General features: G+C 51.4%; 1 protein-coding gene across 1 annotated transcript in view; it reads right to left on the bottom strand.

The window, feature by feature from the left end:
- Positions 1-24,383, bottom strand: part of LOC110567596 (rho guanine nucleotide exchange factor 11-like) — a 48,071-nt gene that overhangs the window by 816 nt on the left and 22,872 nt on the right. Inside the window, 24 exon segments of the mRNA XM_064370548.1 lie at positions 2,341-2,369; positions 2,931-3,126; positions 3,356-3,588; positions 4,505-4,600; positions 5,663-6,025; positions 6,326-6,544; positions 7,444-7,505; positions 7,931-8,056; positions 8,775-8,865; positions 10,244-10,411; positions 10,742-10,817; positions 11,381-11,559; positions 12,411-12,528; positions 13,029-13,154; positions 13,310-13,389; positions 13,677-13,823; positions 14,305-14,492; positions 14,716-14,763; positions 14,853-15,038; positions 18,805-18,931; positions 22,010-22,021; positions 22,024-22,038; positions 22,816-22,912; positions 23,533-23,677. Coding sequence (XP_064226618.1) covers positions 2,341-2,369; positions 2,931-3,126; positions 3,356-3,588; positions 4,505-4,600; positions 5,663-6,025; positions 6,326-6,544; positions 7,444-7,505; positions 7,931-8,056; positions 8,775-8,865; positions 10,244-10,411; positions 10,742-10,817; positions 11,381-11,559; positions 12,411-12,528; positions 13,029-13,154; positions 13,310-13,389; positions 13,677-13,823; positions 14,305-14,492; positions 14,716-14,763; positions 14,853-15,038; positions 18,805-18,931; positions 22,010-22,021; positions 22,024-22,038; positions 22,816-22,912; positions 23,533-23,677 — 3,127 coding nt within the window.

Genomic DNA, 24,383 nt, shown 5'->3' with positions numbered 1-24,383 from the left:
GGAAGAGAGATAAGGAATTCACCTTCAAGTCAACTAGCTCAGTTCTCAGCCCAGCCCAGCGATGCTAGAACAGGGGTGGGCTAGAGATGCTGGCTGCCTGAGACCAGCGGGAAGGATGAGTGGAAATGAGGAGGCAATATCAACAGCTCAGGGTCTGGGCCTTGATCCTAACCATACTAAGAGTTCTGCCGATGACTTCAGAGATTCTGACATCTGAAGTCATGGGCAAACTTATAAATATACAATCTTACAAATCTGTCTCAAAATCTGACTTTCATAAGAAAATTTCTAAGTCAGAGAGAACAGAAAAAAAAAAAAAAATTTAGCTGCTGTTTTCAAAGTCTACAGCTCCACAGCCTTTAGGCAAGTGACTAGGGAATATTTTTCTAAAACTGTGTAAGTGGCTGTGTGTGCATATTATAGGAACAAGGGCTACTAACATCACTCTTGTTTTGGAGATTAAGAGCAGATTCGCCTGTGCCAGCCTGAATGTGCACCTGGGTCTTGAAACCATGCAGATGCCAGGGTCAGCTGAGCAGACACAGCCCTGAGCCGCCTTGGCTGGGTGGTGATGTGGGAGTCTGGGAACATCCTATAATGGAAAGCCAACAGGCTGAGTCCCCTCTTCCCTTTCCCATGGGCCACTTGGAAAACACTCAGTTGTGCTCTAGATAGAGTTATACCTGACCTGTGGCAAGAAACAGGTGTAGCCCTGAGATCTGGTATAACCGAATGACCCAGAGTAATGGGAAAAACAGGTAGAAGGAAATGCATTTTTAAAAAGAGCCAAGTTATTAGGCACATGGTGCCTCATGCCTACAATCCCAGCATTTTGGGAGGCCAAGGCAGGAGGATCACTTGAGCCCAGGAGTTTGAGACCAGGCTGGGCAATATAGTGAGACCCTGTCTCAACAAAAGTAAATTAGTCAGGTGTGGTGATATACGCCTGTGGTCCCAGATACTTGGAAGGCTGAGGTGGGAGGATTGCTTGAGCTGAGGAGTTCAAGGCTGTAGTAAGCTATGATTACACCATTGCACTCCAGCCTGGGTGACAGCGCTTGCAAGACCCTGTCTCAAAAAAAACAAAAAACCAAAAGAAAAATAAAAAACCCAAAAAACAAAACTGAGGACTGGATTTCAAGGCCATTCTTTTTTCCCCATTGTTTTATAAACTTTTTTTTCATTAATTCCTTATTTTTACTGCTTAAAATGGCATAGAGTCTAGGAGTTTAGTAACTTTTAAAATAATTTTGAATATTTTTCATTGTCACTTTTACATAAAATAAATTGTAGTAACAGAATAATTTCCTGATTGCGTCCCACTGCTCCCCCCGCCTCTCTCTCTCTCTCTCTCTCTCTCTCTCTCTCTCTCTCTCTTTACTGTAGAGCCTAGAGAGTGTGAATCAAGTGCATGCACATGGACCTTATTAACAGGAAATGAACTTGGTGCGTTCTGGAACACTTCACTGTAGGCGCTAAGCTTCTCGTGCGTTAATATGTATCACATTAATGTTTTAAATACATAGATTCTGGAAGATATGAGGTCCTTTAAAAGACATTAAGGGTCATTCTTTTTTCACTGCCGTGGTTACGCGGTGCCGGTAGTTAAAAGTCAAGAGAGATGGAGGTGCTACACTGAAGGGCTTAAGTAGATGATAGGAACAAAAATACCCAGGAGAAAAAATTGTTAGAGACTCCTACTTTACTTTAAAAAAAAAAACCACTTTCAAAAATGAGAATTTTTATTATTATTTTAACTAAAAACAAAAATCTGAGGCACTGGCTGGGCGTGGTGCCTTGCACCTGTAATCCCAGCACTCTGGGAGGCCAAGGTGGGCAGATCACTTGAGGTCAGGAGTGAGAATATGTCTCCAAAAAAAATTTAAAACAAAATCTGAGGTGCTCTGCTTCACTGCAAGACCCTTCAATGTGTGAGGATTCCTCTCATTTATATAGAACTCTGGATTTTTGGAATGCTCATCCATGGAGATGTGACTGAATAATAGAGAAAAGGCCTCCAGCTGTGAAAAAACTGCCAGAGGAACCAGAAGTCTAGCCTTGGCCACAACTACCAGAAGGAGCTGTCCCTGCAGAAGAAGGGGCACTGCCCCCTGAAACTCTGGGTTAGGAGACGAGGTCTGGTACCTGGCATGAGGGTGGTGCCCTCCCCAACCCCTCACAGGGTTTGCAGCACACAGCAGCTTTAGCAACAAAGAGCAATGCATAAGAGAAATGGAGAGGAGAAAGAAAGGGAGGGAAGAGGAACAGAAAAGACAGGATTTGGGAGATGGAAACTCAATGCTAATGCAAAGACAAACCCAAAGAAAATGGTCCTTTTACCTTCCACAGGGACAAGGGAATATGAAATGCTAAAAGAAAAACCAAAACAGAAGTAAACCATTAAAAGTCACATCAATGTTTTAAGAATCAAAATACAAGTTACATCAAGCCAGAAAATGAAAAGGTAGTGGCAAAAATCAAGGCTATGTGCCAAGTCTTCCTGAGTTACAACATAGCCTGGCCCACCCAGTATGGTTCTGCGCCATTTAATAAGCACGAGTCTTAGGCCAGCACTGCGGTGTGCACCTGCAAGCCCGTATCTCAAATATAATATATATAAACACACACACACACACACACAAATAATGAAAATAATTAAAAAAAGGAAAAAAGTCTCAGATGTGACACCAGGCTCCTCCTGGTTTGTTACCTCCATAGCACAAGGAATAAGAGGGCTCAATTCTAAGCTCCCCATTTTGCAGGGAAGCGTCTGTGGGGTCCCTCTCTGAAGCTGAGGGAATGAATTCGTTTCACTCAAGGGGAAACCAGACTCTCAGAACCACCATCTCTTACTGCTTGGCAATGTGTCCTCACAAATTGGGGGACCTCTCCCTGACGGCAGGTACTGAGAGGGACCTGGCTTCACTCACCATCCTCAGGGCAGGGTCCCAGTTCATGGCTGTTCCCGGAGTCAGAAGCCAGGGGCTCCTTAGTGGGAGGTGAGAGGGAGCCATCTGTCCATCGAGCTGCTGCTGCTTCTGTGTGGAAACTGCCCACAGGCATGCTGCCACCAGACGACTCTCCCCCAAGGGACTTGGGCAGCTCTCTGTGGGCCAGCACCATGTCCTGGAAGAGTTGGCGGGGGATTGTCTGCTCAAGTCCTTCTATTGCTAAGGCCCCTGGGGAAGGGGTCACACTCTGATCTGTGCTGGGCCTTGGGGAAGGGGGTGTGATTTAAGGGTGGTTGGGTGAGCTGGGGGAAGATCCCTGGGCCAGGACAGGATCTAGGGCTCATAGGGAATGGTTTTGGGGTGATGGACTGGAGTCTTGCAGGGACAAGCCCTGTTTCCCTCACCTTGAGCCTGTTGAGCTTGATGGTGAGCTGCTCGATGGTATGGAAGATCATGCCCACATCCCTGAAGCTTTGGGGAGAGCGTCTTGGATCTCCATTGCCTCCCTGCAGCTGAGGCTGAGGCTCTATCTGCCCTGCAGGGAGGCTGGCAGGCTGAGGGGGGCTCGTGGGTGCCCCTGAAAGGTCGGTGCTTGAGTCCAGAGGTCCTGCTGGCATGCTGACATAAAAGCAGTTCCCTGTCCCCACAAGAAGAGAAAAGTGATCAGGAGGCAAACAGAGAAGTTGGAGCTATCCCCCCGCTCCCGTGGGGTTCCCCAGCTGCTTGATAGTGCAGGCCAGGCAGCCCTCTCCATGTGAAGTCTGAGCACATGGGCCTTGCTCACTGTCTGCCAGCCCCCTAAAAGCCCTGGTCCCCAGCCTTTCTAGACGGTACGTTGCTCAGTCTGGCCCCAACCTGGGGGAGATGCTGAGCAGTGAACTCAAGGGAGAAGTGTCGGGCTGCAGTGTTTTGTTTGGGGAAATGGGAGTGGCTCCCCCTCCTTGAGTAAACAGATCAGGGGCTGGTTTCAGGCTCTTCTTCTAAAAGGAGCAGGCAGCAGCCCTCTCACCCTGCCTGACTCCAGCTCTGGATGAACTGCAGCCCTGCCCTGCTCCTCTGCCACCCATGCCACGAGCCTCTGGAGGTCCCTCGACCCAACCGAGGGGTGTCAGAGACAGCTGGAGGAAAGATTTGGAGGGTTCCTGACAGGCAGGAAGCTCAGAGAACCACTGTGGAACCTGGGAGGCCCTTTCAGCTGCTTTCCACAGTGACACTGGAGTGGCGTCTGGGGTGGGGAAGCAGCTGCTCGAACATCAGGTGAAGGACACTGGGCTCCTGGCACCAGGCCAGGCTTCCCTGCCCCTCTCACAACTGCACGCTGGTGTTTATCCCTGCTGCTCTAAACGGGAGCCTGGACAGGTGGCTTCTTAAGGCTGGACGGACAGCACAGGGACCATCCACGTCCTTAGGTCCACATCTTCCTCCTCCCCTTTCTGGGCAGCTGAGGGAGCTGGTGGGTGTGTGTGTGTGACCACGGGCAGGGGTCCGGCTCTGCCCTCAGGTCCCACACGCCAGTCCTGGCCTGTCTTTGGCTCCGAGGAGAAAGTTATTACCCGTAGCCTTTGTTCCGCTTTCCACTTCAGGCGGCTCAGGCTCTGACTGGCCACTCTCTGGTAGTGCAGGGACAACCTTGCTGCCTGCCACCTCAGCTGCACCGACACCACCACCACCAGGAAGAGGAGAGACCAAAAGACAAGGAAAGGGAAGGGAGAGCGAGCAGGAAGGAGAGAGGGCAGGAGGTGGGGGCAGGGGAGGAGAAAACGGGAAGAACAAGGTGAACACAAGATCATACACGATGACATCCCGGGCAGCGCGGAGAAGTTTCCACCAATTCACCGAGAGAGAGAAGGAAGGTCAGTTCCCAGAAACCCAGGAGACAGGCAGGCCTCGGGCAGATGGAATGAAAAATGCTACTGGAAGGGAGGCAGAGCGGAGCCCCAGGGGAGGGCAGGAAGCCCCTGCCGCGAGACCCCCAGCGTGGAACCCCACCCCGTGCATGCCCCAGGCTTTGTTCTGTCTTTCTTGCCACCCTCTCAGACTAGCCCACTCTTCCCGGGGTGGGGACCTTCCTCCTTGGGCTCACTGCTTGGGCCAGGCAAACCTGTCTGCCTCCCTGCGGGCTTGTCTCCGCTTTTCTTGTCTCAAGGCCGCCCGTGGTGCTCCCCAACCTTGGCTGCCTTCCTGTCACCTTGCTCACTCCCCAGACCCCTCACTCGCCAGGTGTCTTCCCAGCCTCGTCCTCCACACCCTCTAGTCCCAGCTGCCACCTCTGTTGCCCGCGGCGCTGTCGCCTGGCGTGAGGGGCTGCGTGCCCCTGCCCTGTCTGTCCGGGGCTGAGGCTCCTGGGAAGGGCGGCTCTTTTCCCCGGGACCAGAAGCGCAGTGAGGAGCGCTAACAGAGACCGGTTCTGGTAGATGGTTTGTGCCAGGCAGAAAGAAATGTCCTTATGTGTTACAAAATGAAGTTGAGCGATGATTCACAATTTTCTCTAAAGCCACGCAGATATTAAGCGGCAGAGCTAAGCTCTGAATCTCCACTGTCCACCTCCAAAGCCTGCCTGATATCGGCGTGTCCCCTTCTTCCAGGACCCAGTGTAGGTCTCTGCTCACACGACACCCAGGGGGAATACAGGGAAGGAAGCAGCTGTCCCGAAGACTTATCTCACCTAGCAAGGGTGCTTCCCCCGCACTGGACATGCCCATTTATTTTACCTTTTCTCACAACTTTGTAACCTCCTGCTGCCTCTGTGCTTGAAGCCTCTTCAGCCGGATTTGCATCCAGTTCTGGAGACTCCCATATCCCAGAATTTCTGGTCCTTGGGGGTAGATCTTCCGGAGAACGGAGAGCCACGTCCTCCTGCTCTGGCCGTTCCCCCTTCGGCCCTGGAAGCTGGGTGTTGTCCCCTTCACCCCCAGGGAGGGCTTGCCCTGGGGAGCCTGGGTCCCGGGGGTGAGAGGTGACGCTGATGACAGAAGGTGTGGGTGGCACGTCGTCCTCGGGCTCCCGGGCATCCTGAGTTTCCATGCTGAGACCTGGCAGCAGGATCCACAGGACCAGGCATCGCAGGTTCTCCACTGGAGGTGAAACAGGGTGATGTCTTCCCAGCACGGGACTGCACACCACGTCAGAAGGATCGTTGTGTTGCATCACCGACCCCACCCAAGGTGGTGACCTCAGGCACAGGTAGAGCTGGAGGGCTCTGGCCAACTAGCTGGTGGGGGTTGGCTGGGCAATGACATTTGTCGCCGCATCCACCTCTCCTCAAGCACACCAGGGAGAGCCTTTGGGAAGGCGGAGGGTGCAGGCGCCTGTCAGTTTACATAGGCTGTGCGACTGGGGACCAGAGGCTGACGCCAGGGCCTTGAGGCACTCACCATCTTCCAGAGCAGAATCAGTGAGGCCTTCCATGAACAGAGGGTCTGGGAAGGCCAGGTGGATGGGGTTCCTTGTCCTGACGCCCCGGTTCTCTCCATCCAGGGATGTGGAAGGGCAAGGCAGGACACCCAGTTCCTCCTCCTCCGCACTGCCTTCCTGCTTAGGGTCCTCCAACAGGACCGGGTGCTTCCCTTGGACCCTCTGCTCGGGCCCAGTACCTGCTTTGGATGAGAAGACTGCCAGGCAGGGAAAGGGAGAGGGCACGTATGGGAGAGCCCGTGTGCAGCTTTGGAGCCAAGGGGCTGGGAACACCGAGTCATTCTACCATTGTCACTGGACACTTCCTTTGGCCGGCACTGTCCCAGGCTCTAAGCATACAACAGTAAGCAAAACAAAAAGATCCCTGCCCATGCTGAGCATACATTCTAGTGGAGGGACACACAAAAATAGACACTTCAGTCAGTTATGCAGTCTGTTAGAAGGCGCTAACTTCCACGGGAAAGAAGAAAACAACAGAGTAGGGCGTGAGGGCTGGGCAGTGCTGGCGTTAAACAGATTGCGTGAAGGGGACACAGGAACAGACGCGAAGGAGGTGCGGCGTTAGGAGGAAAAGCATTCTAAGCAGAAGGAAACAACAGGGACCCAGCCAGGAAGCCTGAAATTTCTCCTGAAACCTAAGACCCCAGGTTACTCCACACACAAGCTCTCAATGAGAACGCCATCCCCTCTACCAATCCCATCACGGTAAGTGCATGTGAAGCCTTTTGAGTGCCCCGGCCCCCCATGTTTCCCATTCCTGTAGCTGCGGCACGCATCTCTCTCCCCAGCAGTAATCCCTGGCTGGAGGATGCAGGGGACCCCGTCAGGCTGCTCCTCTTCCTACACGGCTGATGCCATCACCCAGAGAGGCTGGGTGGGAATCTCTGGTCAGGTGAGTTCACACTTGCCTAAGTCTATTCAGTCTGCTCTCCTTCCTCCTCCAGACTCTTTCTCCCACCCTGTTTCTTCTATACTCTTCATCAAAAACTCACACCCTGGGCCCTGATGGCCTCTCCCATCACCCCCACACTCACACCCAACCTGTGCTGGCTCCCACTCCACAGTTCAGGGCCCTTACCTCCAGGCAGCTCCCCAGGTTCAGGTTCACCATGGAACATGTCTGAGTCATCCAGTTCTACCCTGAAGGAGGAAACCAACCCAGGGTGAGATGTCATGAGATTCCATCATGGACTCCTGTGTTAGAATGGGCGATGGAGTAGGATCTGAGGACGGTGTGGGGCCTCCTCACCTGGCTGGTTTGCATGGCAACCCGGTGACGGGGGATGCTGGCTGAGCTTCTCTGGTCCCCTGCTCTACACCCCCATCACCCTACTTCAGACTCAGGCTCTATTACAGCCAGGTGGCAGGCTGTGGGGGAGCAGACAGGGACAGGAAGCAGGGACAGGGGGCATGTTCTTCCATCTGCTAGCACTTGGAGCTGTCTGCTCCCTGCTAGCATTTCCCTGTTGTGGCTGTCCACCCCTGGGGTGAAGAACTGAGAAGCAGCAGGAAACAGGCGGTTTGGAGTGGAGAGAGTGCGGGGTCTGGAGGGCTAAGCGCTGCACCTGCTGGGTGTAGATCCCTGGTGGGCTGGCTCCTGGGGCCCTGAGGGTGGAGGATGGACAGGCATTGGGGCAGCTCTGGGGTGCCTGGTGGCATGCCACACGGCCTCTTCTAAGAGCTCCATCCATCTGTTGCTCGGTAGGAACAGAGAGGACTGTAGTGAGAGCAAGACCACGGCACACACCACCCCCGTGCTGAGCTGACTGCTTCAGGGCTTCTAGGTCCTTCTTCAGGCCCTAAGGACCCCCTGCCTGGCAGGTTCCCACCTCCCCGTACAGTCCTCCCTGGCTGCTCCCTTGGGGTTATACTACTTGCAGCGACCAAATCCTAGACACCAACCCTCTGTTACGCTCTGTGCAAAGCATTCTGTTTTCTCTCTAAAGTAATTCTCTAACAGAGAGCATTAGCCACATTTTACAAATGAAAACCCTGGAGATGGGAAACGGGTTGACTCGACCCGCCTCCTTCCACTGTACCACGCCACCTCTGGCGGCTGCTGTCAGAAAACACGGGCTGGGTGGGAGGCAAACGCCCGAGAAGGATGCATGAATCTAATTCGCCTGATGGTGAACGGAGTAGGGCAGGAAGCAGAGAAGCAGCAGCAGTGGCTGCGGCTGGAAGACAGCCAGGAGCTCATTCTCCCAGAGGCGGGCCTGGTGACCAGGTCAGGGGTTATGACCCCTCCCAGCTTCTCTTCTTCTGTCCTACCTCCCACTTCCCTTCCCAACTCCCTGTCCAGGGACTGCTCTGGGGCCCAGCCCTGGCCTTGCTGTCCACCGTCCTCATACACACCACCCTGGTCCCAAGGGGACCACAGTTATGGATGACCCCTCAATCAAGTCTCACGTGTTCTTGTCTGATGGCGTCAGTGCAACCAGCTCATACATCTGAGATGGGACCAGATTGGAGGTGCAGATGATGATGAAGGCCCGTTTATCTGCGTGAGGAAAGGAAGGTAGAAGGGCCTGTATTAGGGACGGCAGGTGTGACTGCAGCCTGGGCCAGGGTGACAGAGTGGGACCCAAAGCCCTGACCCTCAATGACGATGAAGAGTGCAGCATGAGACAGAGGTGGGTCATCGGGACCACTTGGAACCCACTTACACAAGGGACAGAGGAAATTCCAGGACCCCTAATGTCACCTTTCACAGCCACCACCATTCCTTTCATGCTCTAATAATAGTGATGGCTGACGTGTGTATGGTGCTTAGGACTGACAAAATGTTTTTTCTTGAGACAGAGTCTTGCTCTGTCGCCCAGGCTGGAGTGCAGTGTTCAGATCTTGGTTCACTGCAACCTCCACCTCCTGGGTTCAAGTGATTCTCCTGCCTCAGCCTCCGGAGTAGCTGGGATTACAGGCACCTGCCACCACGCCTAGTTAATTTTTGTTGTTTTAGAAGAGATGGGGTTTCACCATGTTGGCTAGGCTGGTCTTGAACTCATGACCTCAAGTGATCTGCCTGCCTCGGCCTCCCAAAGTGCTGGGTTTGCAGGCGTGAGCCGCTGGGCTGGCCAGGAGTTCATAAAACTTTTTCATACCTGTCATCCCTTTTGATGCCCCCAAGAGGTAGGGTAGGAATCACTCCTATCTCACAGATGAAGGAAGTGAGCCCACAGAATTTGGTTGCCTGACTCTTGCTCCAGAGCCCTTTCTCACACACATGGCACTTCTCACTGAAATGCCTTTGTCCAGTGGACCCAGCTCTGTACCGTAGGTACTAACATCTAACATCTTTTGGAACCAAGCTCTGCTCAAGTCACTCTTGTAGCAGAAAGCTGTGTCCTACTCACCCTGCCTAATCCCATTCTTCCTAGTCCTGCTCAGACACTCTTACCCCATCCTCGGTGTGCACATCCCAACCAAACCAGCACTGTGCCGGAGGACCGTTGACCACGCCTGCGCAAGGCTGTCTAGTTTCCTCTCGGTGCCGGAGGACCGCTGACCATGCCTGCGCAAGGCTGTCTAGTTTCCTCTCGGTGCCGGAGGACCGTTGACCACGCCTGCGCAAGGCTGTCTAGTTTCCTCTCGGTGCTGGAGGACAGCTGACCACGCCTGCGCAAGGCTGTCTAGTTTCTTCTCGGTGCTGGAGGACCGCTGACCACGGCTGTCTAGTTTCCTCTTGGTCCCCCTCAACCCTCATCCTACCCTACTCTGTCCTCCTGCTTAGGCTGGGTCAGGACAGGAGGAAAGGAACACAGGTGGACAGGTAGGTCCTATTAAGGCCCCAGACTGGTCTTGCCTCATCCAGCTGGACACAAGTAATAGAGATCACAGTCCTCGAGCCCGAAGCCAGCCTGGACCATCTCCCCAGGTACCTGTGACCACAGAGCGGATGAGCACGGCATTGAGCTTGAGCACGGGGCTGAAGGTCTGCTTGCTGCCTGAGGAGCCCACGGCAGTCTTGCTGTGGCACTTCAGCCGTAGCTGCTTCTTCTTTTTCTGCAGCAGCACTAGGAGGTCCTCCAGCAGCAGCACGTGAAGGTCTGGAGGAGTATGGTAGGGGGGAGGCGTTCCCTGGTCCCACTCATCCCTCATGAGCACAATGTGGAGCCTCAGGCTCTTGGAGGCTCTAGGAAGCCCTGGGAGTCTGGTGACCCCATTTCTCTTTCTGGTTACTCCTTTCCCATGTCCCAAGATGTCACCTCCAAGCCCTGGGAGTCTGGTGACCCCATTTCTCTTTCTGGTTACTCCTTTCCCATGCCCCAAGATGTCACCTCCAATCATGTTTCAATGCTTGGGAAACACACAGAGAAGGGCCCAGGGAGGCCCACCCACTGCAGGTTCCTGCTCAGTCCCAGTGCCCTGGCACATACCCAAGGTCTTATCCTTGCTGATCCTCCAGGTCAGGGGCCCTTCGTGAATCATTTTTCTGGTTGTAAGATCCAGGTTCTGTTAAGGAAACACCATTCATTCAAATTCGTTCATTCATTCATTCATTCATTCATTCATTCAAGTATTTGAGAACCTACTGTGTGCCAGACATTGTGCTAAGGTGCTGGGAATTGGTGAATAAGAAACAGTCCTTGCCCTTACTCTCTTGTAGGAGATGAAGACAAGCAAAAAGGTAACTGTGAAGTCATGTGCCACGTGCCAGCTGGGAGATATACTGATGGCTCTGACTTTGGGTCTCCCACCCGCCCCTACCATGTGCCAGCTACAGTCCTAAAATGACCACACACTGCTTTTCCCGGCCATGCCTCCAGTTCTACCCTGTGCCCTGCTCTCTCAGGCTGAGTTCCAACATCTACTCTTTCCTGGGTGGGGCTGTCTGCCTTGTCCATCTAGGGACGGGGTGACAGTAACAGGGTATGTGTCTTCTGGGGCTCCATCGTGCCACCCTATCTGGTCTGTGTCTCCTACCTCTAAGACTCTCCAAGTCCTGCCAGAGCTCTGCTCCTAAGGGTGCGTAACAAGTGTGAGGGGTTGACGGTGCTGCAGCCTCTGCCTCCTACCTGGAACTCTGCTGCCAGGGGGTTGCTGGCCCTCTTCAGGGCAGTGGCATCCAAGCGTTTCTGGTAGCCCTCTAGACGGTGGCGGTTCTCTGTTTGCTCCACTGCTTCATTCACATACTTGAGAATCTCCCGGCACTGGTCCCGGGCCCGGCAGAGCTTCTCATGCTCAGAGGTGCCACCTACCAAACAGGACAGAGGAGATGGTTGGGGCTCCTGCCTGAGAAGTCTATCACAGCGTCAGCTGTTATCTGCCTGAATGCATCCATGGCAACTGGCTTGCTTCAAACCAGCAGGCGTGGGTGGGTAGAGGTGAGCCACTCCTGCCTCACATGAGGACCTCAAGTGATAAGGGTAACTTTTACTGAGCATCACCAGGTCTCAGAGAGACCACTGCTTTGAAGACACTGATAGCTCTTGGGAATTCCTGCCTCTACCACAGCCAGCTCTACAGATGCAGGGGACAGACTGTGGGAATGGTCACGATAACGCCTCCAGAAAGCCCGTTCAAATCAGGCTGGGGTTCCTAACACTTCTCTGTCCTGATCTCAATGTCTGAAATTTGGGGGTAGTAAAAGATGCCCAGGACCCCAGGGAGAGTGACAAGCTGAGGCTAGACCCCCTTGTTCAGTCTCGCCCCCTGCTCCTCTAGGGTTACCACATAGGCTGTGTCTTTTGTGCACTGTAGGGGGCATGAATGGGGATAAAGTGCAGCCCCACTCAACCAGAGGGACCCAGGTGCCCTTGAGTGCCAGCCTGTGCCAAGCACCGGATGCTTTCCCTGGATTTACACAAAGGCCGCACACAGGTGGGCCTCTGATAGTGGCCCTTACTCCTCCCGCTGTTGAATACCTTATATTTTCCAAAGGACATTTATAATCATTTTCTTCTCTGACATGCCCCACAACAGGACAAGGATGAAGACACCAGAGGCCACAAGGCACAGTGACTTGCTAAGGTCACAAAGCAGTGCCAGAATGAGGGTCTGGCAGGAGGTCTGCTACCTGTGGTGCAAGCCCCTCCCCAGGCCTACCCTCTGTCTGCCTGATGATGCTCTCCAGCAGCAGCGGGTACTTCATGAGCCGCAGTATCTCGGACATGATGAGGTCTTTCAGCTGCAGCCACCAGCACTGAGGGTGGCTCTCAGCCTCCTAGACAGCAGGAGACACAGAGGGGAGGAGATGGCAACGTGGCTGGGAGCTGATTTACGGCCTCAGGGCCAAGATGGGTGTGAACATGAGAAACAGGTCCTAACCCCAGATGGGTCACTCAGAAATGGTAGTGGCAGCTTCTTCCTTAAAGGTGTAGAGAAGGGTTGGTGGTGGCAGGGAGACACCAACCCAAGGAAAGGATACGGTCAAAACAGAAGGGCAGGTATACTGCTGCCACTCTATAGACAAGGAAACTGAGATCCACCACCGTGCACACAGGTGCTGGTGGATAAGCCAGGCCTCTGACTGCTAATCCAGGATCCTTTTCAACAAACAGCCATCTCTTTGTCTAGAGTGAGTCAGTGCTTATTAGGAGCTTGTGCGGAAGGATGGAAGGAGTCGCTGTAGAGAGGGAGGGTGTGGCCAGAGGAGAGAAGCTCAGGAGACCCTTGGTGACGCTGATGGAGATGAAGGAAGGCCGGGGCATGGGTGAGACGTACCTGCATGAAGAGCTGGAATCGGCTCTTCTTGCGCTGCTTGGTACTGACTAGCTCTAGGGCTATTGACTGATAGGAACAGAACTGTGCAGCCACCTGCTGGAATTCCTCTCGGGCAGGGCCATCGAACTAAAGAGGCAGAATGGACACAGGACCAGGCATCACATCCCTGCCTGGGACCGGTCCCCTGCCTATCCCTTCCTTTGCCAAATTCCCTGGCCTTGGGGAATGAGAACCTGCCTCCCCCAATCTCCTTGCTGAGAGGGAAAAGTTTGGAGCTATACCCGGGCCAGCATGAGGTCACCGATCTCTTTGATGATGGGGCCTTCCTCCCGGAGCTTCTTCATGGCTTTACACCAGGAATCTAGGGTGAGAAGAGAACAACTAGAAATGCCTGGGGTTGAGCTCAATTACCAGAACCTTTCTGACAGAAAGAAGTGAATCTCTGACATCAGTGCCATGGGGAGGGTCTGGAAACCATTTTACTTTTGGGTGAACTCCAGTGCTGGTTTCAGGCTGTCCACAGATCTTTTCCTCACCAGGGATTGGTGGGGGTTTATCTACTCAGGGAGGTCCTGGCAGGTGGGCCAAAGTGGAACAGGAAGCTGATGGGCAGCAGAGGAGGAGTCTGGAGGGGCACCGGCTCCTTACTGTGAATCCCTATGAGTTCAGGCAGGTTCGGGAAGAGTCGGGCCAGCTCCTCCCTGGGTATCGGGTTCTCCTTCTTCATTCGCTGGTAGAAGATCAGGTTCAGGACACGAAGTGTGCGCAGGTGGGAAGCTTCAGTCACAAACAGCTCTGAGTGGTGGTTGTGACAAGGAGGGTAGAAAGCCAGGGAGAAAAGAGATCAGCAAGTATCTAGAGTCCCTGCCCTGGCCCTTCCACCACTCTACCTTTGGGGGAATTGAAGTGCTGGTTTTAGATCATACAACTTTTCTCTCACCCCAAGGGCCAGAACTGAGGGGGACCTTACAGCAACAGGCAATGTGGAGCTGCTCCAGCCCACAGGGGTCCCCACCCTATTTGCCTCTTTCCCACCCTTGTGTCTTAGGCATTCTGGACCTATTCCCACGTGTGTGAGCAGAGCTACGGGCAGTGGTTCCCACATGTGTGAGCAGAGATGCGGGCAGTGGTTCCCACGTGTGTGAGCAGAGCTGCGGGCAGTGGTTCCCACGTGTGTGAGCAGAGCTGCGGGCAGTGGTTCCCACGTGTGTGAGCAGAGCTGCGGGCAGTGGTTCCCGTGTGTGAGCAGAGCTGTGGGCAGTGGGGCCCTTCTCACCATTGATGACCTCTTGCCGGTCAATCTCCCTCTGGGTTAGCCCAGCCACCACATCCTTGCCCACTGTATCCCACCAATTTTGGGCATTAGGCTTTGGCTCCAGCTCAGATAGCAGGCCCAGATCATCCTCTAGGAGGTGGGGAAGGAGGGCATCTGTGCAGAACCCCAAGGTGGGGGACTCAATGCTCCTAGGGGAAAACAGGCAGCTCAGCTTCACCCAGGAGGAAGAACTCACACACAGGGTTTGGCCCTCCTTCCCCTGCCCAATGTGCTTGCATCATGCACATGGGAAACCAGTGGGCCCAGAAGAGGAGACACCCACCCAACCAGCCCCTTGCGGGTGAGAGAGCAGCTAGGTGTGGCTGGGACATGGAGACACCAAACAGAGGCCCCACCGTGCCCATCACTTACCTGCGGCCCATTTTGGGAGTGAAAGGAGGGGTTGGGTTCTCAAGAGACCTGTGGAGGGAATGTCAACTCTCAGCAACCCTCTATCCTTGCCCACCCCGCAAAATGACCATGGGTGCAGCCACTGTAGCCCTGCCCACCTGGTGGAGAGGCTGGGGACGGAAGACGAGGCCGACTGGTGCAGGCGAGTAGCCTCTGCGGCAGCATCCATGTCAACGTCACTGCGAGAGCGACAGCGGGGCACATTCTCTGCCTTTCGAGACCGTTTCATCTCTTCCCGGCCCTTGAGGCTTTCAGAGCAGCCCAGGTGAATCTCTGAGCGTGAACTGGGGAGAAGAGACAGAGACTTTGGGACTTGGGAAGCCAGTGGGCCATGCTTACATCCTGGCCAGCTCTTACCTGCGGCTCCATCTCAGGGGTGCCTCCGTGCCGCAGGTTCTCCCTGCCAAACATGGCCAAGGCACCTGGATGGCAGTGGAAGCTTCTCAGTGACAGGCCATTTTTGCTGCTCTACAAACTCCTTCCCTCTCCCCAGCCTAGCCTGATGGATGAACAGAGTCATCTTCCTCTGGAGCTGTTAGGAAGGGATCCTAACAGGAAGATGAAACCTGGGGCAAATGAAATCAGACTTGTAGGGTGTCCAGAGGCCTGGGAAACCATGGTCCTGTCAGGAAGGTGGTGGACATCATTGTCCCTCATCAGACACCACAGAGTCCAAGCTTCCTGCCCCTGGGGCCATCCAGTGGCCAGTCCACGTTGCCCTTGCTTTGGAACGAGTCAGCTCCCACCTTCAACTCTGCTTGAGGCGGACCTCTTTTACAAGGTCATAAGAGGAAAGCAGAGTCACTATATTGGCAGCTCATTTTAGGATATTCCACAACTGTCAGAAATTTCTATCAGAAAATTCTATCTGCTGCCTGTCAGAAATTGCTGCCTGTCAGAAAATTCTGTCTGCTGCTGGATTCCTAGCCCTCCAGTTGTGATGAGGATGAGTTCCATTCTTAACAGTACCCTTTCTAAGATTCCATTACCTCTCAGGAGCAGACAGGCTTGTGCTTAAAGGGGCCTTTTTACTGATGGGCAGGACCCGCTCCTTGGCCGGCTGTGCTTGGCCACTGAGTGTCTCTGGGGTTTGATGAGATGCTGACGACTGGGTGTTGCGGTGTCGGGTCCTGCCATGCATCAGCCCGAGACAGCTGGCATCTCTGACCCCTAACTGCCCCAGGATGGTCCCCCACCCCCATGCCATGGCCCTGCTGGGCTGGTTCTTTTCTGATATTATCAGTAATCTACATCCTGCTCTGCTTCTAGGACCACAGGAGGCCTGGAAATGTCTGCAGAGCTCTTAACAGCACAGCAAGTTGCTGCAATGAGGAGCTAAATGTCTCAGTCTCCATTCATCGTGGCCAAACTGCCAGATGATCCAAAATGGAGCTCATCTCCTAGGGTCCTGAGATGGGTTTATCTGCAGGGTCAGAAAACACATTGCCCACTGATCCCCTACTAAATCCACCCCCCAGAATTCTGTTAGAAAATCCCGACCCAGACTAACTCGGAACCCTTTTCACAGCATCCTAATGGGTCCCTGTACCACCACAACAAACACCCAGTAGAGTCACTGGAGCTGCAGAGCTAAGCACCTTCCTTCAAGCACCCAGAGGCGAGTAATGCTCCCACCAAGAAGTGAGGCGTATCATCTAGCTTTGGCCCAAAATTTCTAGGATACTGCTTTCTAGAACTGGGGAATCTTAACCTTGCTGAGTATCTACAACAAGCTCTCACCCACCGTACTGCTAATACTATTTCTTCTGAGATTGCCAAAGAATTTATAAGCATCAAATCCAAAGGCTTCTGCTTAGAGTGGCTTTAGGATCCTAGTGAACGTCTTAGGGCAGATTTACCTAACAATGCCAAGAATACAAGTTTGTAAATGGTCTCAGATATTTTCTCAAAATGCTGATGTCGTATAATCTTTTTTTTTTTTTTTTTGAGATGGAATTACGCTCGTTACCCAAGCTGGAGTGCAATGGTGCGATCTCGGCTCACCACAACCTCCGTCTCCTGGGTTGAGGCAATTCTCCTGCCTCAGCCTCCTGAGTAGCTGGGATTACAGGCATGCACCAGCATGCCCAGCTAATTTTTTGTATTTTTAGTAGAGACGGGGTTTCACCATGTTGACCAGGATGGTCTCGATCTCTTGACCTTGTGATCCACCCGCCTTGCGCCTTGGCCTCCCAAAGTGCTGGGATTACAGGCATGAGCCACCGTGCCCAGCTGATGTCTTATAATCTTAAAATATTTGCTGTATCTATGACATGTGCTACCACAGGAATCACATAATTTGTGTATTAATTAACGTTAGAACTCAATCTTCCCCCTAGTACAAATCTAACCTTTACCTCCCGTAAATCTGTCAATTCTCATGACAACAAAATCTTTTTTTTTTTTTTTCAACAAAATCTTTAAATAAGTGTTAAGCTGAAAAAAGGCTTCAGATAAACAGAAGGAGTAACCTGCACTCAAGCAGGAAAGCTTGACTCACGGTTTGATGATCAGTTATTTCTTTCTTTTTTTTTTTTTTTGAGATGGAGTCTTGCTCTGTCACCCAGGCTAGAGTGCAGTGGTGTAATCTCGGCTCACTGCAACCTCCACCTCTTGGGTTTAAGCGATTCTCTTGCCTCAGCCTCCCGAGTAGCTAGGATTATAGGTGGTTGCCACCATGCCTGGCTAATTCTTTTGTAGTTTTAGTAGAGACGGGGTTTCACCATGTTGGCCAGGCTGGTCTTGAACTCCTGACCTCAAGTGATCCACCCACCTCGGCCTCCCAAAGTGCTGGGATTACAGGTGTGAGCCACTGTGCCTGGCCTGGCAATTAGTTGTTTCAAAGGCAAAATAGGCCAGGTGCACTGGCTCATGCCTATGATCCTAGCACTTTGGGAGGCTGAGGCAGGAAGACTGCTGTGGTCGGGAGTTTGAGACCAATCTGGGCAACTTAAGACTGTCTAAAAAAAAAAAAAATTAGCCAGGTGCATGCCTGTATCCCTAGTTACTCAGGAGGCTGAGATGGGAGCATCTCTTGTGCCCAGGGGTTTGAGGCTGCAGTGAGCTATAACTGCACCACTGTACTCCAGCCTGGGTAACAGAGCAAGACCCTGTCTCAAAAAAAAAAAAAAAAAAAAAAAAAAATCAAAGGCAAAATGGCTTGAATATCCAGACTACTACGTGCTGACTTGCTTTCATGCCTGCCTGTACTCCACCTCAATGGCTCTCAGGCTTGAGTGTACACAAGCATTATTCCCCCCATAAGACCATATGACTATACCTTGAGGGTGACTTAAATAATTTGCATGAATACTTCTGACTACAGGCATTTGATTTTAAGTGTTGGCTGTAGGATTTTAGACATGACTTGATTGCTGTCATGCCACAATCAAGAGCAAGGAAGTCCAAGAATATGTTTTCATGCCAGACAAGGACTCTAGTTAGAACCTGACCAGGAAGGAGAATATGAGAGATGCCGGTGTCTCAATCCCTTTTTCCTTCTTAAAAGGAAAAAACAATTCATTTGTAATCAATCCACTTGGCCTCTCTTTGCTGAGGTGGACAAGATGCCTATAGTTACATCCCTGGTCGTTAAAGTACCCAGCAGAACCTCATCTCTGGCTCTCTTTTTCACATACAGACAGGAAACGACTTTCTTTTGCCTGCTGGGTCTTTATTTCTCAGGATTTCCTCTTGCCCCCACTATAGTCTTCCTTATCCTTGTCACTGAGGGTTTCCTGATTAACTGCTTTATAATATCTAGCTCGATCTTAGACGAAGGCTACTGAGTCGTCAGGTGGTAAATCCAAAGGGAATTTTAGAAGCGTGTCGTTCTTGGGCTGGAAGTCGGGGATATCCTTGCTCTCCTACTGGCCTGCTCACCAGCAAACAATGTGTCTCCTGAAGATACTGGGGCTGGGGAGGAAGTTCTGTACAGGGAGCTTAGAGGCTAGTGGAGATGGGTAAGGTAGCTGGAATGAAACCCTAGCATCAGCCCCACCCAGGCCCTACTCTTTGAGCAGCTGGCAAGTCCCATCCAGCCACTGCTACCTGTCACTCTCCAGCAGGTCCTCGGGAAAGCTTCCCATCAAGTGTCGCCGGGTCCCAGGTTCTGGGGCGTCATGCTGCTGAATGTTCTCAAAGTGCTGAATGATGTGCCTCACACTGCCTGGTTTGACTAGAAGCAAAAAGGAAATGAAGGATGCTAGGCTTGCTGTTCAGGGATCGCTTCTCAGACCCTGACTCCCCCAGATCCCAGCAGACAGAGCAATGAGCAAGCGTGGATGAGGACAGCACCAGACCAAGAGTCAGGAGATGCGCCCTGGTCCCGGCTCTCCTATGAATTCGCCGTGTGGCCCTGGGCAGTCATGCTACCTTTCTGGGTCTATTCTTTCCTCATGTGCAAAATGAGAGGGTTTGGAAGTCTATTTTCCATAAATGTTCTTTTGGCTCTCATATTATTACAATAATGCTTCTGCTTGAAAGTCACAATTAGGTTTTTCCTACGAGCCACATACAGTTTAAAAAAATAGCCAGGAAGACCAAAGCACATCTACATGTAATTTGACCATGTTGCCAAAATATATCAGGCGTTTCTCAAATTTAAATGAATTTTAGAGTTCATTATTTCTGTTTCTCTCTGTCTCTCCTTCCTGTCCTTTCTGCCCTTCTCTGGCCTCCATCACTACAGAATCAGACTCTCTAGTACCGTGAGAGATGACCTAGGAGGAACAGAGGAAAGACTTCACTGGCATTCAAACTCCAGCCCCCTTTCAAAGCTAAGGCAGAAGAGAGCTGTTCTTGGTCAGACAGACAGGGCAGAAGAGAGAGTGAAAAGGCACAGGTAGTGCCATCTAGAGCCCCTGGAGAATTCAGACCCATTGTTCCATGGCTCTCGGCAGGAGGGAAGAGAGATAAGGAATTCACCTTCAAGTCAACTAGCTCAGTTCTCAGCCCAGCCCAGCGATGCTAGAACAGGGGTGGGCTAGAGATGCTGGCTGCCTGAGACCAGCGGGAAGGATGAGTGGAAATGAGGAGGCAATATCAACAGCTCAGGGTCTGGGCCTTGATCCTAACCATACTAAGAGTTCTGCCGATGACTTCAGAGATTCTGACATCTGAAGTCATGGGCAAACTTATAAATATACAATCTTACAAATCTGTCTCAAAATCTGACTTTCATAAGAAAATTTCTAAGTCAGAGAGAACAGAAAAAAAAAAAAATTTAGCTGCTGTTTTCAAAGTCTACAGCTCCACAGCCTTTAGGCAAGTGGCTAGGGAATATTTTTCTAAAACTGTGTAAGTGGCTGTGTGTGCATATTATAGGAACAAGGGCTACTAACATCACTCTTGTTTTGGAGATTAAGAGCAGATTCGCCTGTGCCAGCCTGAATGTGCACCTGGGCCTTGAAACCATGCAGATGCCAGGGTCAGCTGAGCAGACACAGCCCTGAGCCGCCTTGGCTGGGTGGTGATGTGGGAGTCTGGGAACATCCTATAATGGAAAGCCAACAGGCTGAGTCCCCTCTTCCCTTTCCCATGGGCCACTTGGAAAACACCCAGTTGTGCTCTAGATAGAGTTATACCTGACCTGTGGCAAGAAACAGGTGTAGCCCTGAGATCTGGTATAACCGAATGACCCAGAGTAATGGGAAAAACAGGTAGAAGGAAATGCATTTTTAAAAAGAGCCAAGTTATTAGGCACATGGTGCCTCATGCCTACAATCCCAGCATTTTGGGAGGCCAAGGCAGGAGGATCACTTGAGCCCAGGAGTTTGAGACCAGGCTGGGCAATATAGTGAGACCCTGTCTCAACAAAAGTAAATTAGTCAGGTGTGGTGATATACGCCTGTGGTCCCAGATACTTGGAAGGCTGAGGTGGGAGGATTGCTTGAGCTGAGGAGTTCAAGGCTGTAGTAAGCTATGATTACACCATTGCACTCCAGCCTGGGTGACAGGGCTTGCAAGACCCTGTCTCAAAAAAAACAAAAAACCAAAAGAAAAATAAAAAACCCAAAAAACAAAACTGAGGACTGGATTTCAAGGCCATTCTTTTTTCCCCATTGTTTTATAAACTTTTTTTCATTAATTCCTTATTTTTACTGCTTAAAATGGCATAGAGTCTAGGAGTTTAGTAACTTTTAAAATAATTTTGAATATTTTTCATTGTCACTTTTACATAAAATAAATTGTAGTAACAGAATAATTTCCTGATTGCGTCCCACTGCTCTCTCTCTCTCTCTCTCTCTCTCTCTCTCTCTCTCTCTCTCTCTCTCTCTCTCTCTCTCTCTCTTTACTGTAGAGCCTAGAGAGTGTGAATCAAGTGCATGCACATGGACCTTATTAACAGGAAATGAACTTGGTGCGTTCTGGAACACTTCACTGTAGGCGCTAAGCTTCTCGTGCGTTAATATGTATCACATTAATGTTTTAAATACATAGATTCTGGAAGATATGAGGTCCTTTAAAAGACATTAAGGGTCATTCTTTTTTCACTGCCGTGGTTACGCGGTGCCGGTAGTTAAAAGTCAAGAGAGATGGAGGTGCTACACTGAAGGGCTTAAGTAGATGATAGGAACAAAAATACCCAGGAGAAAAAATTGTTAGAGACTCCTACTTTACTTTAAAAAAAAAAACCACTTTCAAAAATGAGAATTTTTATTATTATTTTAACTAAAAACAAAAATCTGAGGCACTGGCTGGGCGTGGTGCCTTGCACCTGTAATCCCAGCACTCTGGGAGGCCAAGGTGGGCAGATCACTTGAGGTCAGGAGTGAGAATATGTCTCCAAAAAAAATTTAAAACAAAATCTGAGGTGCTCTGCTTCACTGCAAGACCCTTCAATGTGTGAGGATTCCTCTCATTTATATAGAACTCTGGATTTTTGGAATGCTCATCCATGGAGATGTGACTGAATAATAGAGAAAAGGCCTCCAGCTGTGAAAAAACTGCCAGAGGAACCAGAAGTCTAGCCTTGGCCACAACTACCAGAAGGAGCTGTCCCTGCAGAAGAAGGGGCACTGCCCCCTGAAACTCTGGGTTAGGAGACGAGGTCTGGTACCTGGCATGAGGGTGGTGCCCTCCCCAACCCCTCACAGGGTTTGCAGCACACAGCAGCTTTAGCAACAAAGAGCAATGCATAAGAGAAATGGAGAGGAGAAAGAAAGGGAGGGAAGAGGAACAGAAAAGACAGGATTTGGGAGATGGAAACTCAATGCTAATGCAAAGACAAACCCAAAGAAAATGGTCCTTTTACCTTCCACAGGGACAAGGGAATATGAAATGCTAAAAGAATAACCAAAACACAAGTAAACCATTAAAAGTCACATCAATGTTTTAAGAATCAAAATACAAGTTACATCAAGCCAGAAAATGAAAAGGTAGTGGCAAAAATCAAGGCTGATCTCGAAGAATCCCTTTCCCTCTCCTGCAATGCAGCAGTTTCAGAAAGGGCAGCTGGCCCACCCCACTGCCCTTCACAGATTCCCACTGATGCTGCGGGGTTTAAGGTAATGACTGGGAGGGGCCAACAACAATTTCCAGACAAGTTTCTCCGTGCTGGGAAGAGATCAATGGCAGGATCACTTGAGTTTTAGGTTATTGATGGCATTAGAGGAAACTCTGTGTCCCAAACTTGCCCCCAAACTGACTAGTTCTACTAATAGTGACTCAACCATCCCCTGCCTGCATCTGTACTCCTGCAGTCCTGTGTGCTGGGAAAAATAATAGGCCCATGGAAGAAGGTGAAGGGGGCATTTACTGTCCACAGGGCCATCCTTGCCAGGGGGAGATGTTTCTCACATGGCCGTTTGCTAACTACAACTGTTCTGGGTTCCTAGACTAAGACCCAGGGACTGGCGCAGCTTCCTTGGCTTGGAAACATCTACCTGAACCCCAGAGATCCTGCACTGAATTTGGCAAGGGGAGAAAGTGGCTGTGGTCTCAGTTTGAACCTGTGGCTCCCAGAAATACTGGAAGGCCCTCTGCCAACATACCAGTATATAAAAGGGCTGAGGTCCCTGCCCAAGGAATGCCCAAGGCTGTTGCTCCCCAAATACTCACTGCTTTGAGAGGAGCTTTTGGGCTTCCCAATGTATTTGAGGATGGGGTTTCTCTTCTTGTCCTCCAAGGCATCCTTTTCTTTCTTGGAATTGCTGCTCTGCTGAGACAGGAGACATTGGGGTTTGGAGGATGTCCCGATACCCAGGTGTGGCTGCTAATCAGTTCTGTCACTGTCCCCCAAGGCTGGCCCTCAGCAAATAACTGGGGAGTTGACTCTTGCTGGTACCCTAAGAGTACATTCACCTCTGGCCTGGGTTTGGAAGGGACTGAGAGCTGCTCTAGTCTGGGGGTTCTCACTGACTCCACATCCAGGTGGAGGGATATAGCCAGAGACCTGCAAGATGGCTTTCCTGATCTACCTCAGCACAGCGCACTGCACCAAGAGGAGGTATTTTCTAGGACAGCTGTCTTACCCTCTTCCTTTTTTTTTTCTTTTGAGACAGAGTCTCACTCTGTTGCCCAGGCTGGAGTGCAGTGGTGTGCTCTTGGCTTACTGCAACTTCCATCTCCCCAAGCAATACTCGTCCCTCAGCTTCCCGAGTAGGTGGGCTTACAGGCATGCACCACCACGCCGGGCTAATTTTTATGTTTTAGTAGAGATAAGATTTCACCATGTCACCCAGGCTGGTCTCAAACTCCTGAGCTCAGGCAATCCACCAGCCTTGGCCTCCCAAAGTGCTAGAATTACAGGCATGAGCCACTGCGCGCAGCCCTCACCTTCTCGGTCTTAGGGAAGCAGGGTAGCCACTTGTTCTTGGCAGGAGCAGACCGGGCCTTTTCATCTGTGGTAGAAGGTCGTGCCTCTCGAAGACGGATCCCAGCATGGCTCATGTAGGTATTGAGGGCGAAGTCCATGGGGGCGCTGTAAAAGAGGAACAGTGTCTTAAATCAGAGAGCTCAAGTTATCTTCCCTGTGTGTTTCACCACCACCCAGTGGAGTGGGGAAGGGGTAGTTATAGGTCAAAGTATTCAAAAGGAAGTCTAGAATAATTAAATGGGGGAGCAGGCAGAAGCTGGCTCAAAGTCTGGGCTGGCAAGACTCCCAGGAGAAGTCTTAATTCTTTCCCTAAGCAGAACTGTTCCCCATGAGCAGATGATGGTCAGTGGAAGAACATGCCAATTCCCTAAAATGTAAGTAAATAATTTCCTGGCTGGTCAAGTCATAGGCAGACCTGGAGGACTGGCTGAGGTCGGCAGCTGATACTCTCAGGCATATGTGCAGGGGTGGGGAGGCCAGGGCAAAGGAGAAATGCCAAGCAGCCTCTGCCAAGGTATACTGCCGTCACCATCCTCCCATCCCCAGGACAGAGAAAAAGAGACGGAAAAGGAGCTGGCAAGTGGCTTCCAATTGCCACAGATGAAAATGTCCAGAGCTCTGTGTTTAAAAATGCATTTGTACCCACAATTTCCTGAATGGATGATGATCCACCCTGTGCATTCAATGCAGCAAGGCTTCAGCTCTGGCTGTTTTTCCCTCTTCAACAGACTCCTAACCCCATTTTCTCTCCCCTATTAGTTTGTCTGCTCAGGGAGTGCAAACTCACTTTAACCTTGGCTAATGAAAAACC

The sequence above is a fragment of the Aotus nancymaae genome, unplaced genomic scaffold, assembly GCF_030222135.1.
Source record: "Aotus nancymaae isolate 86718 unplaced genomic scaffold, 86718_ANA_hifiasm-v0.15.2.pri h1tg000108l, whole genome shotgun sequence".
In the NCBI taxonomy this organism is placed as follows: domain Eukaryota; kingdom Metazoa; phylum Chordata; class Mammalia; order Primates; family Aotidae; genus Aotus; species Aotus nancymaae.
The sequence above is the reverse complement of the archived record's forward strand: the minus strand, read 5'-3'. Positions and strand labels throughout refer to the sequence as shown.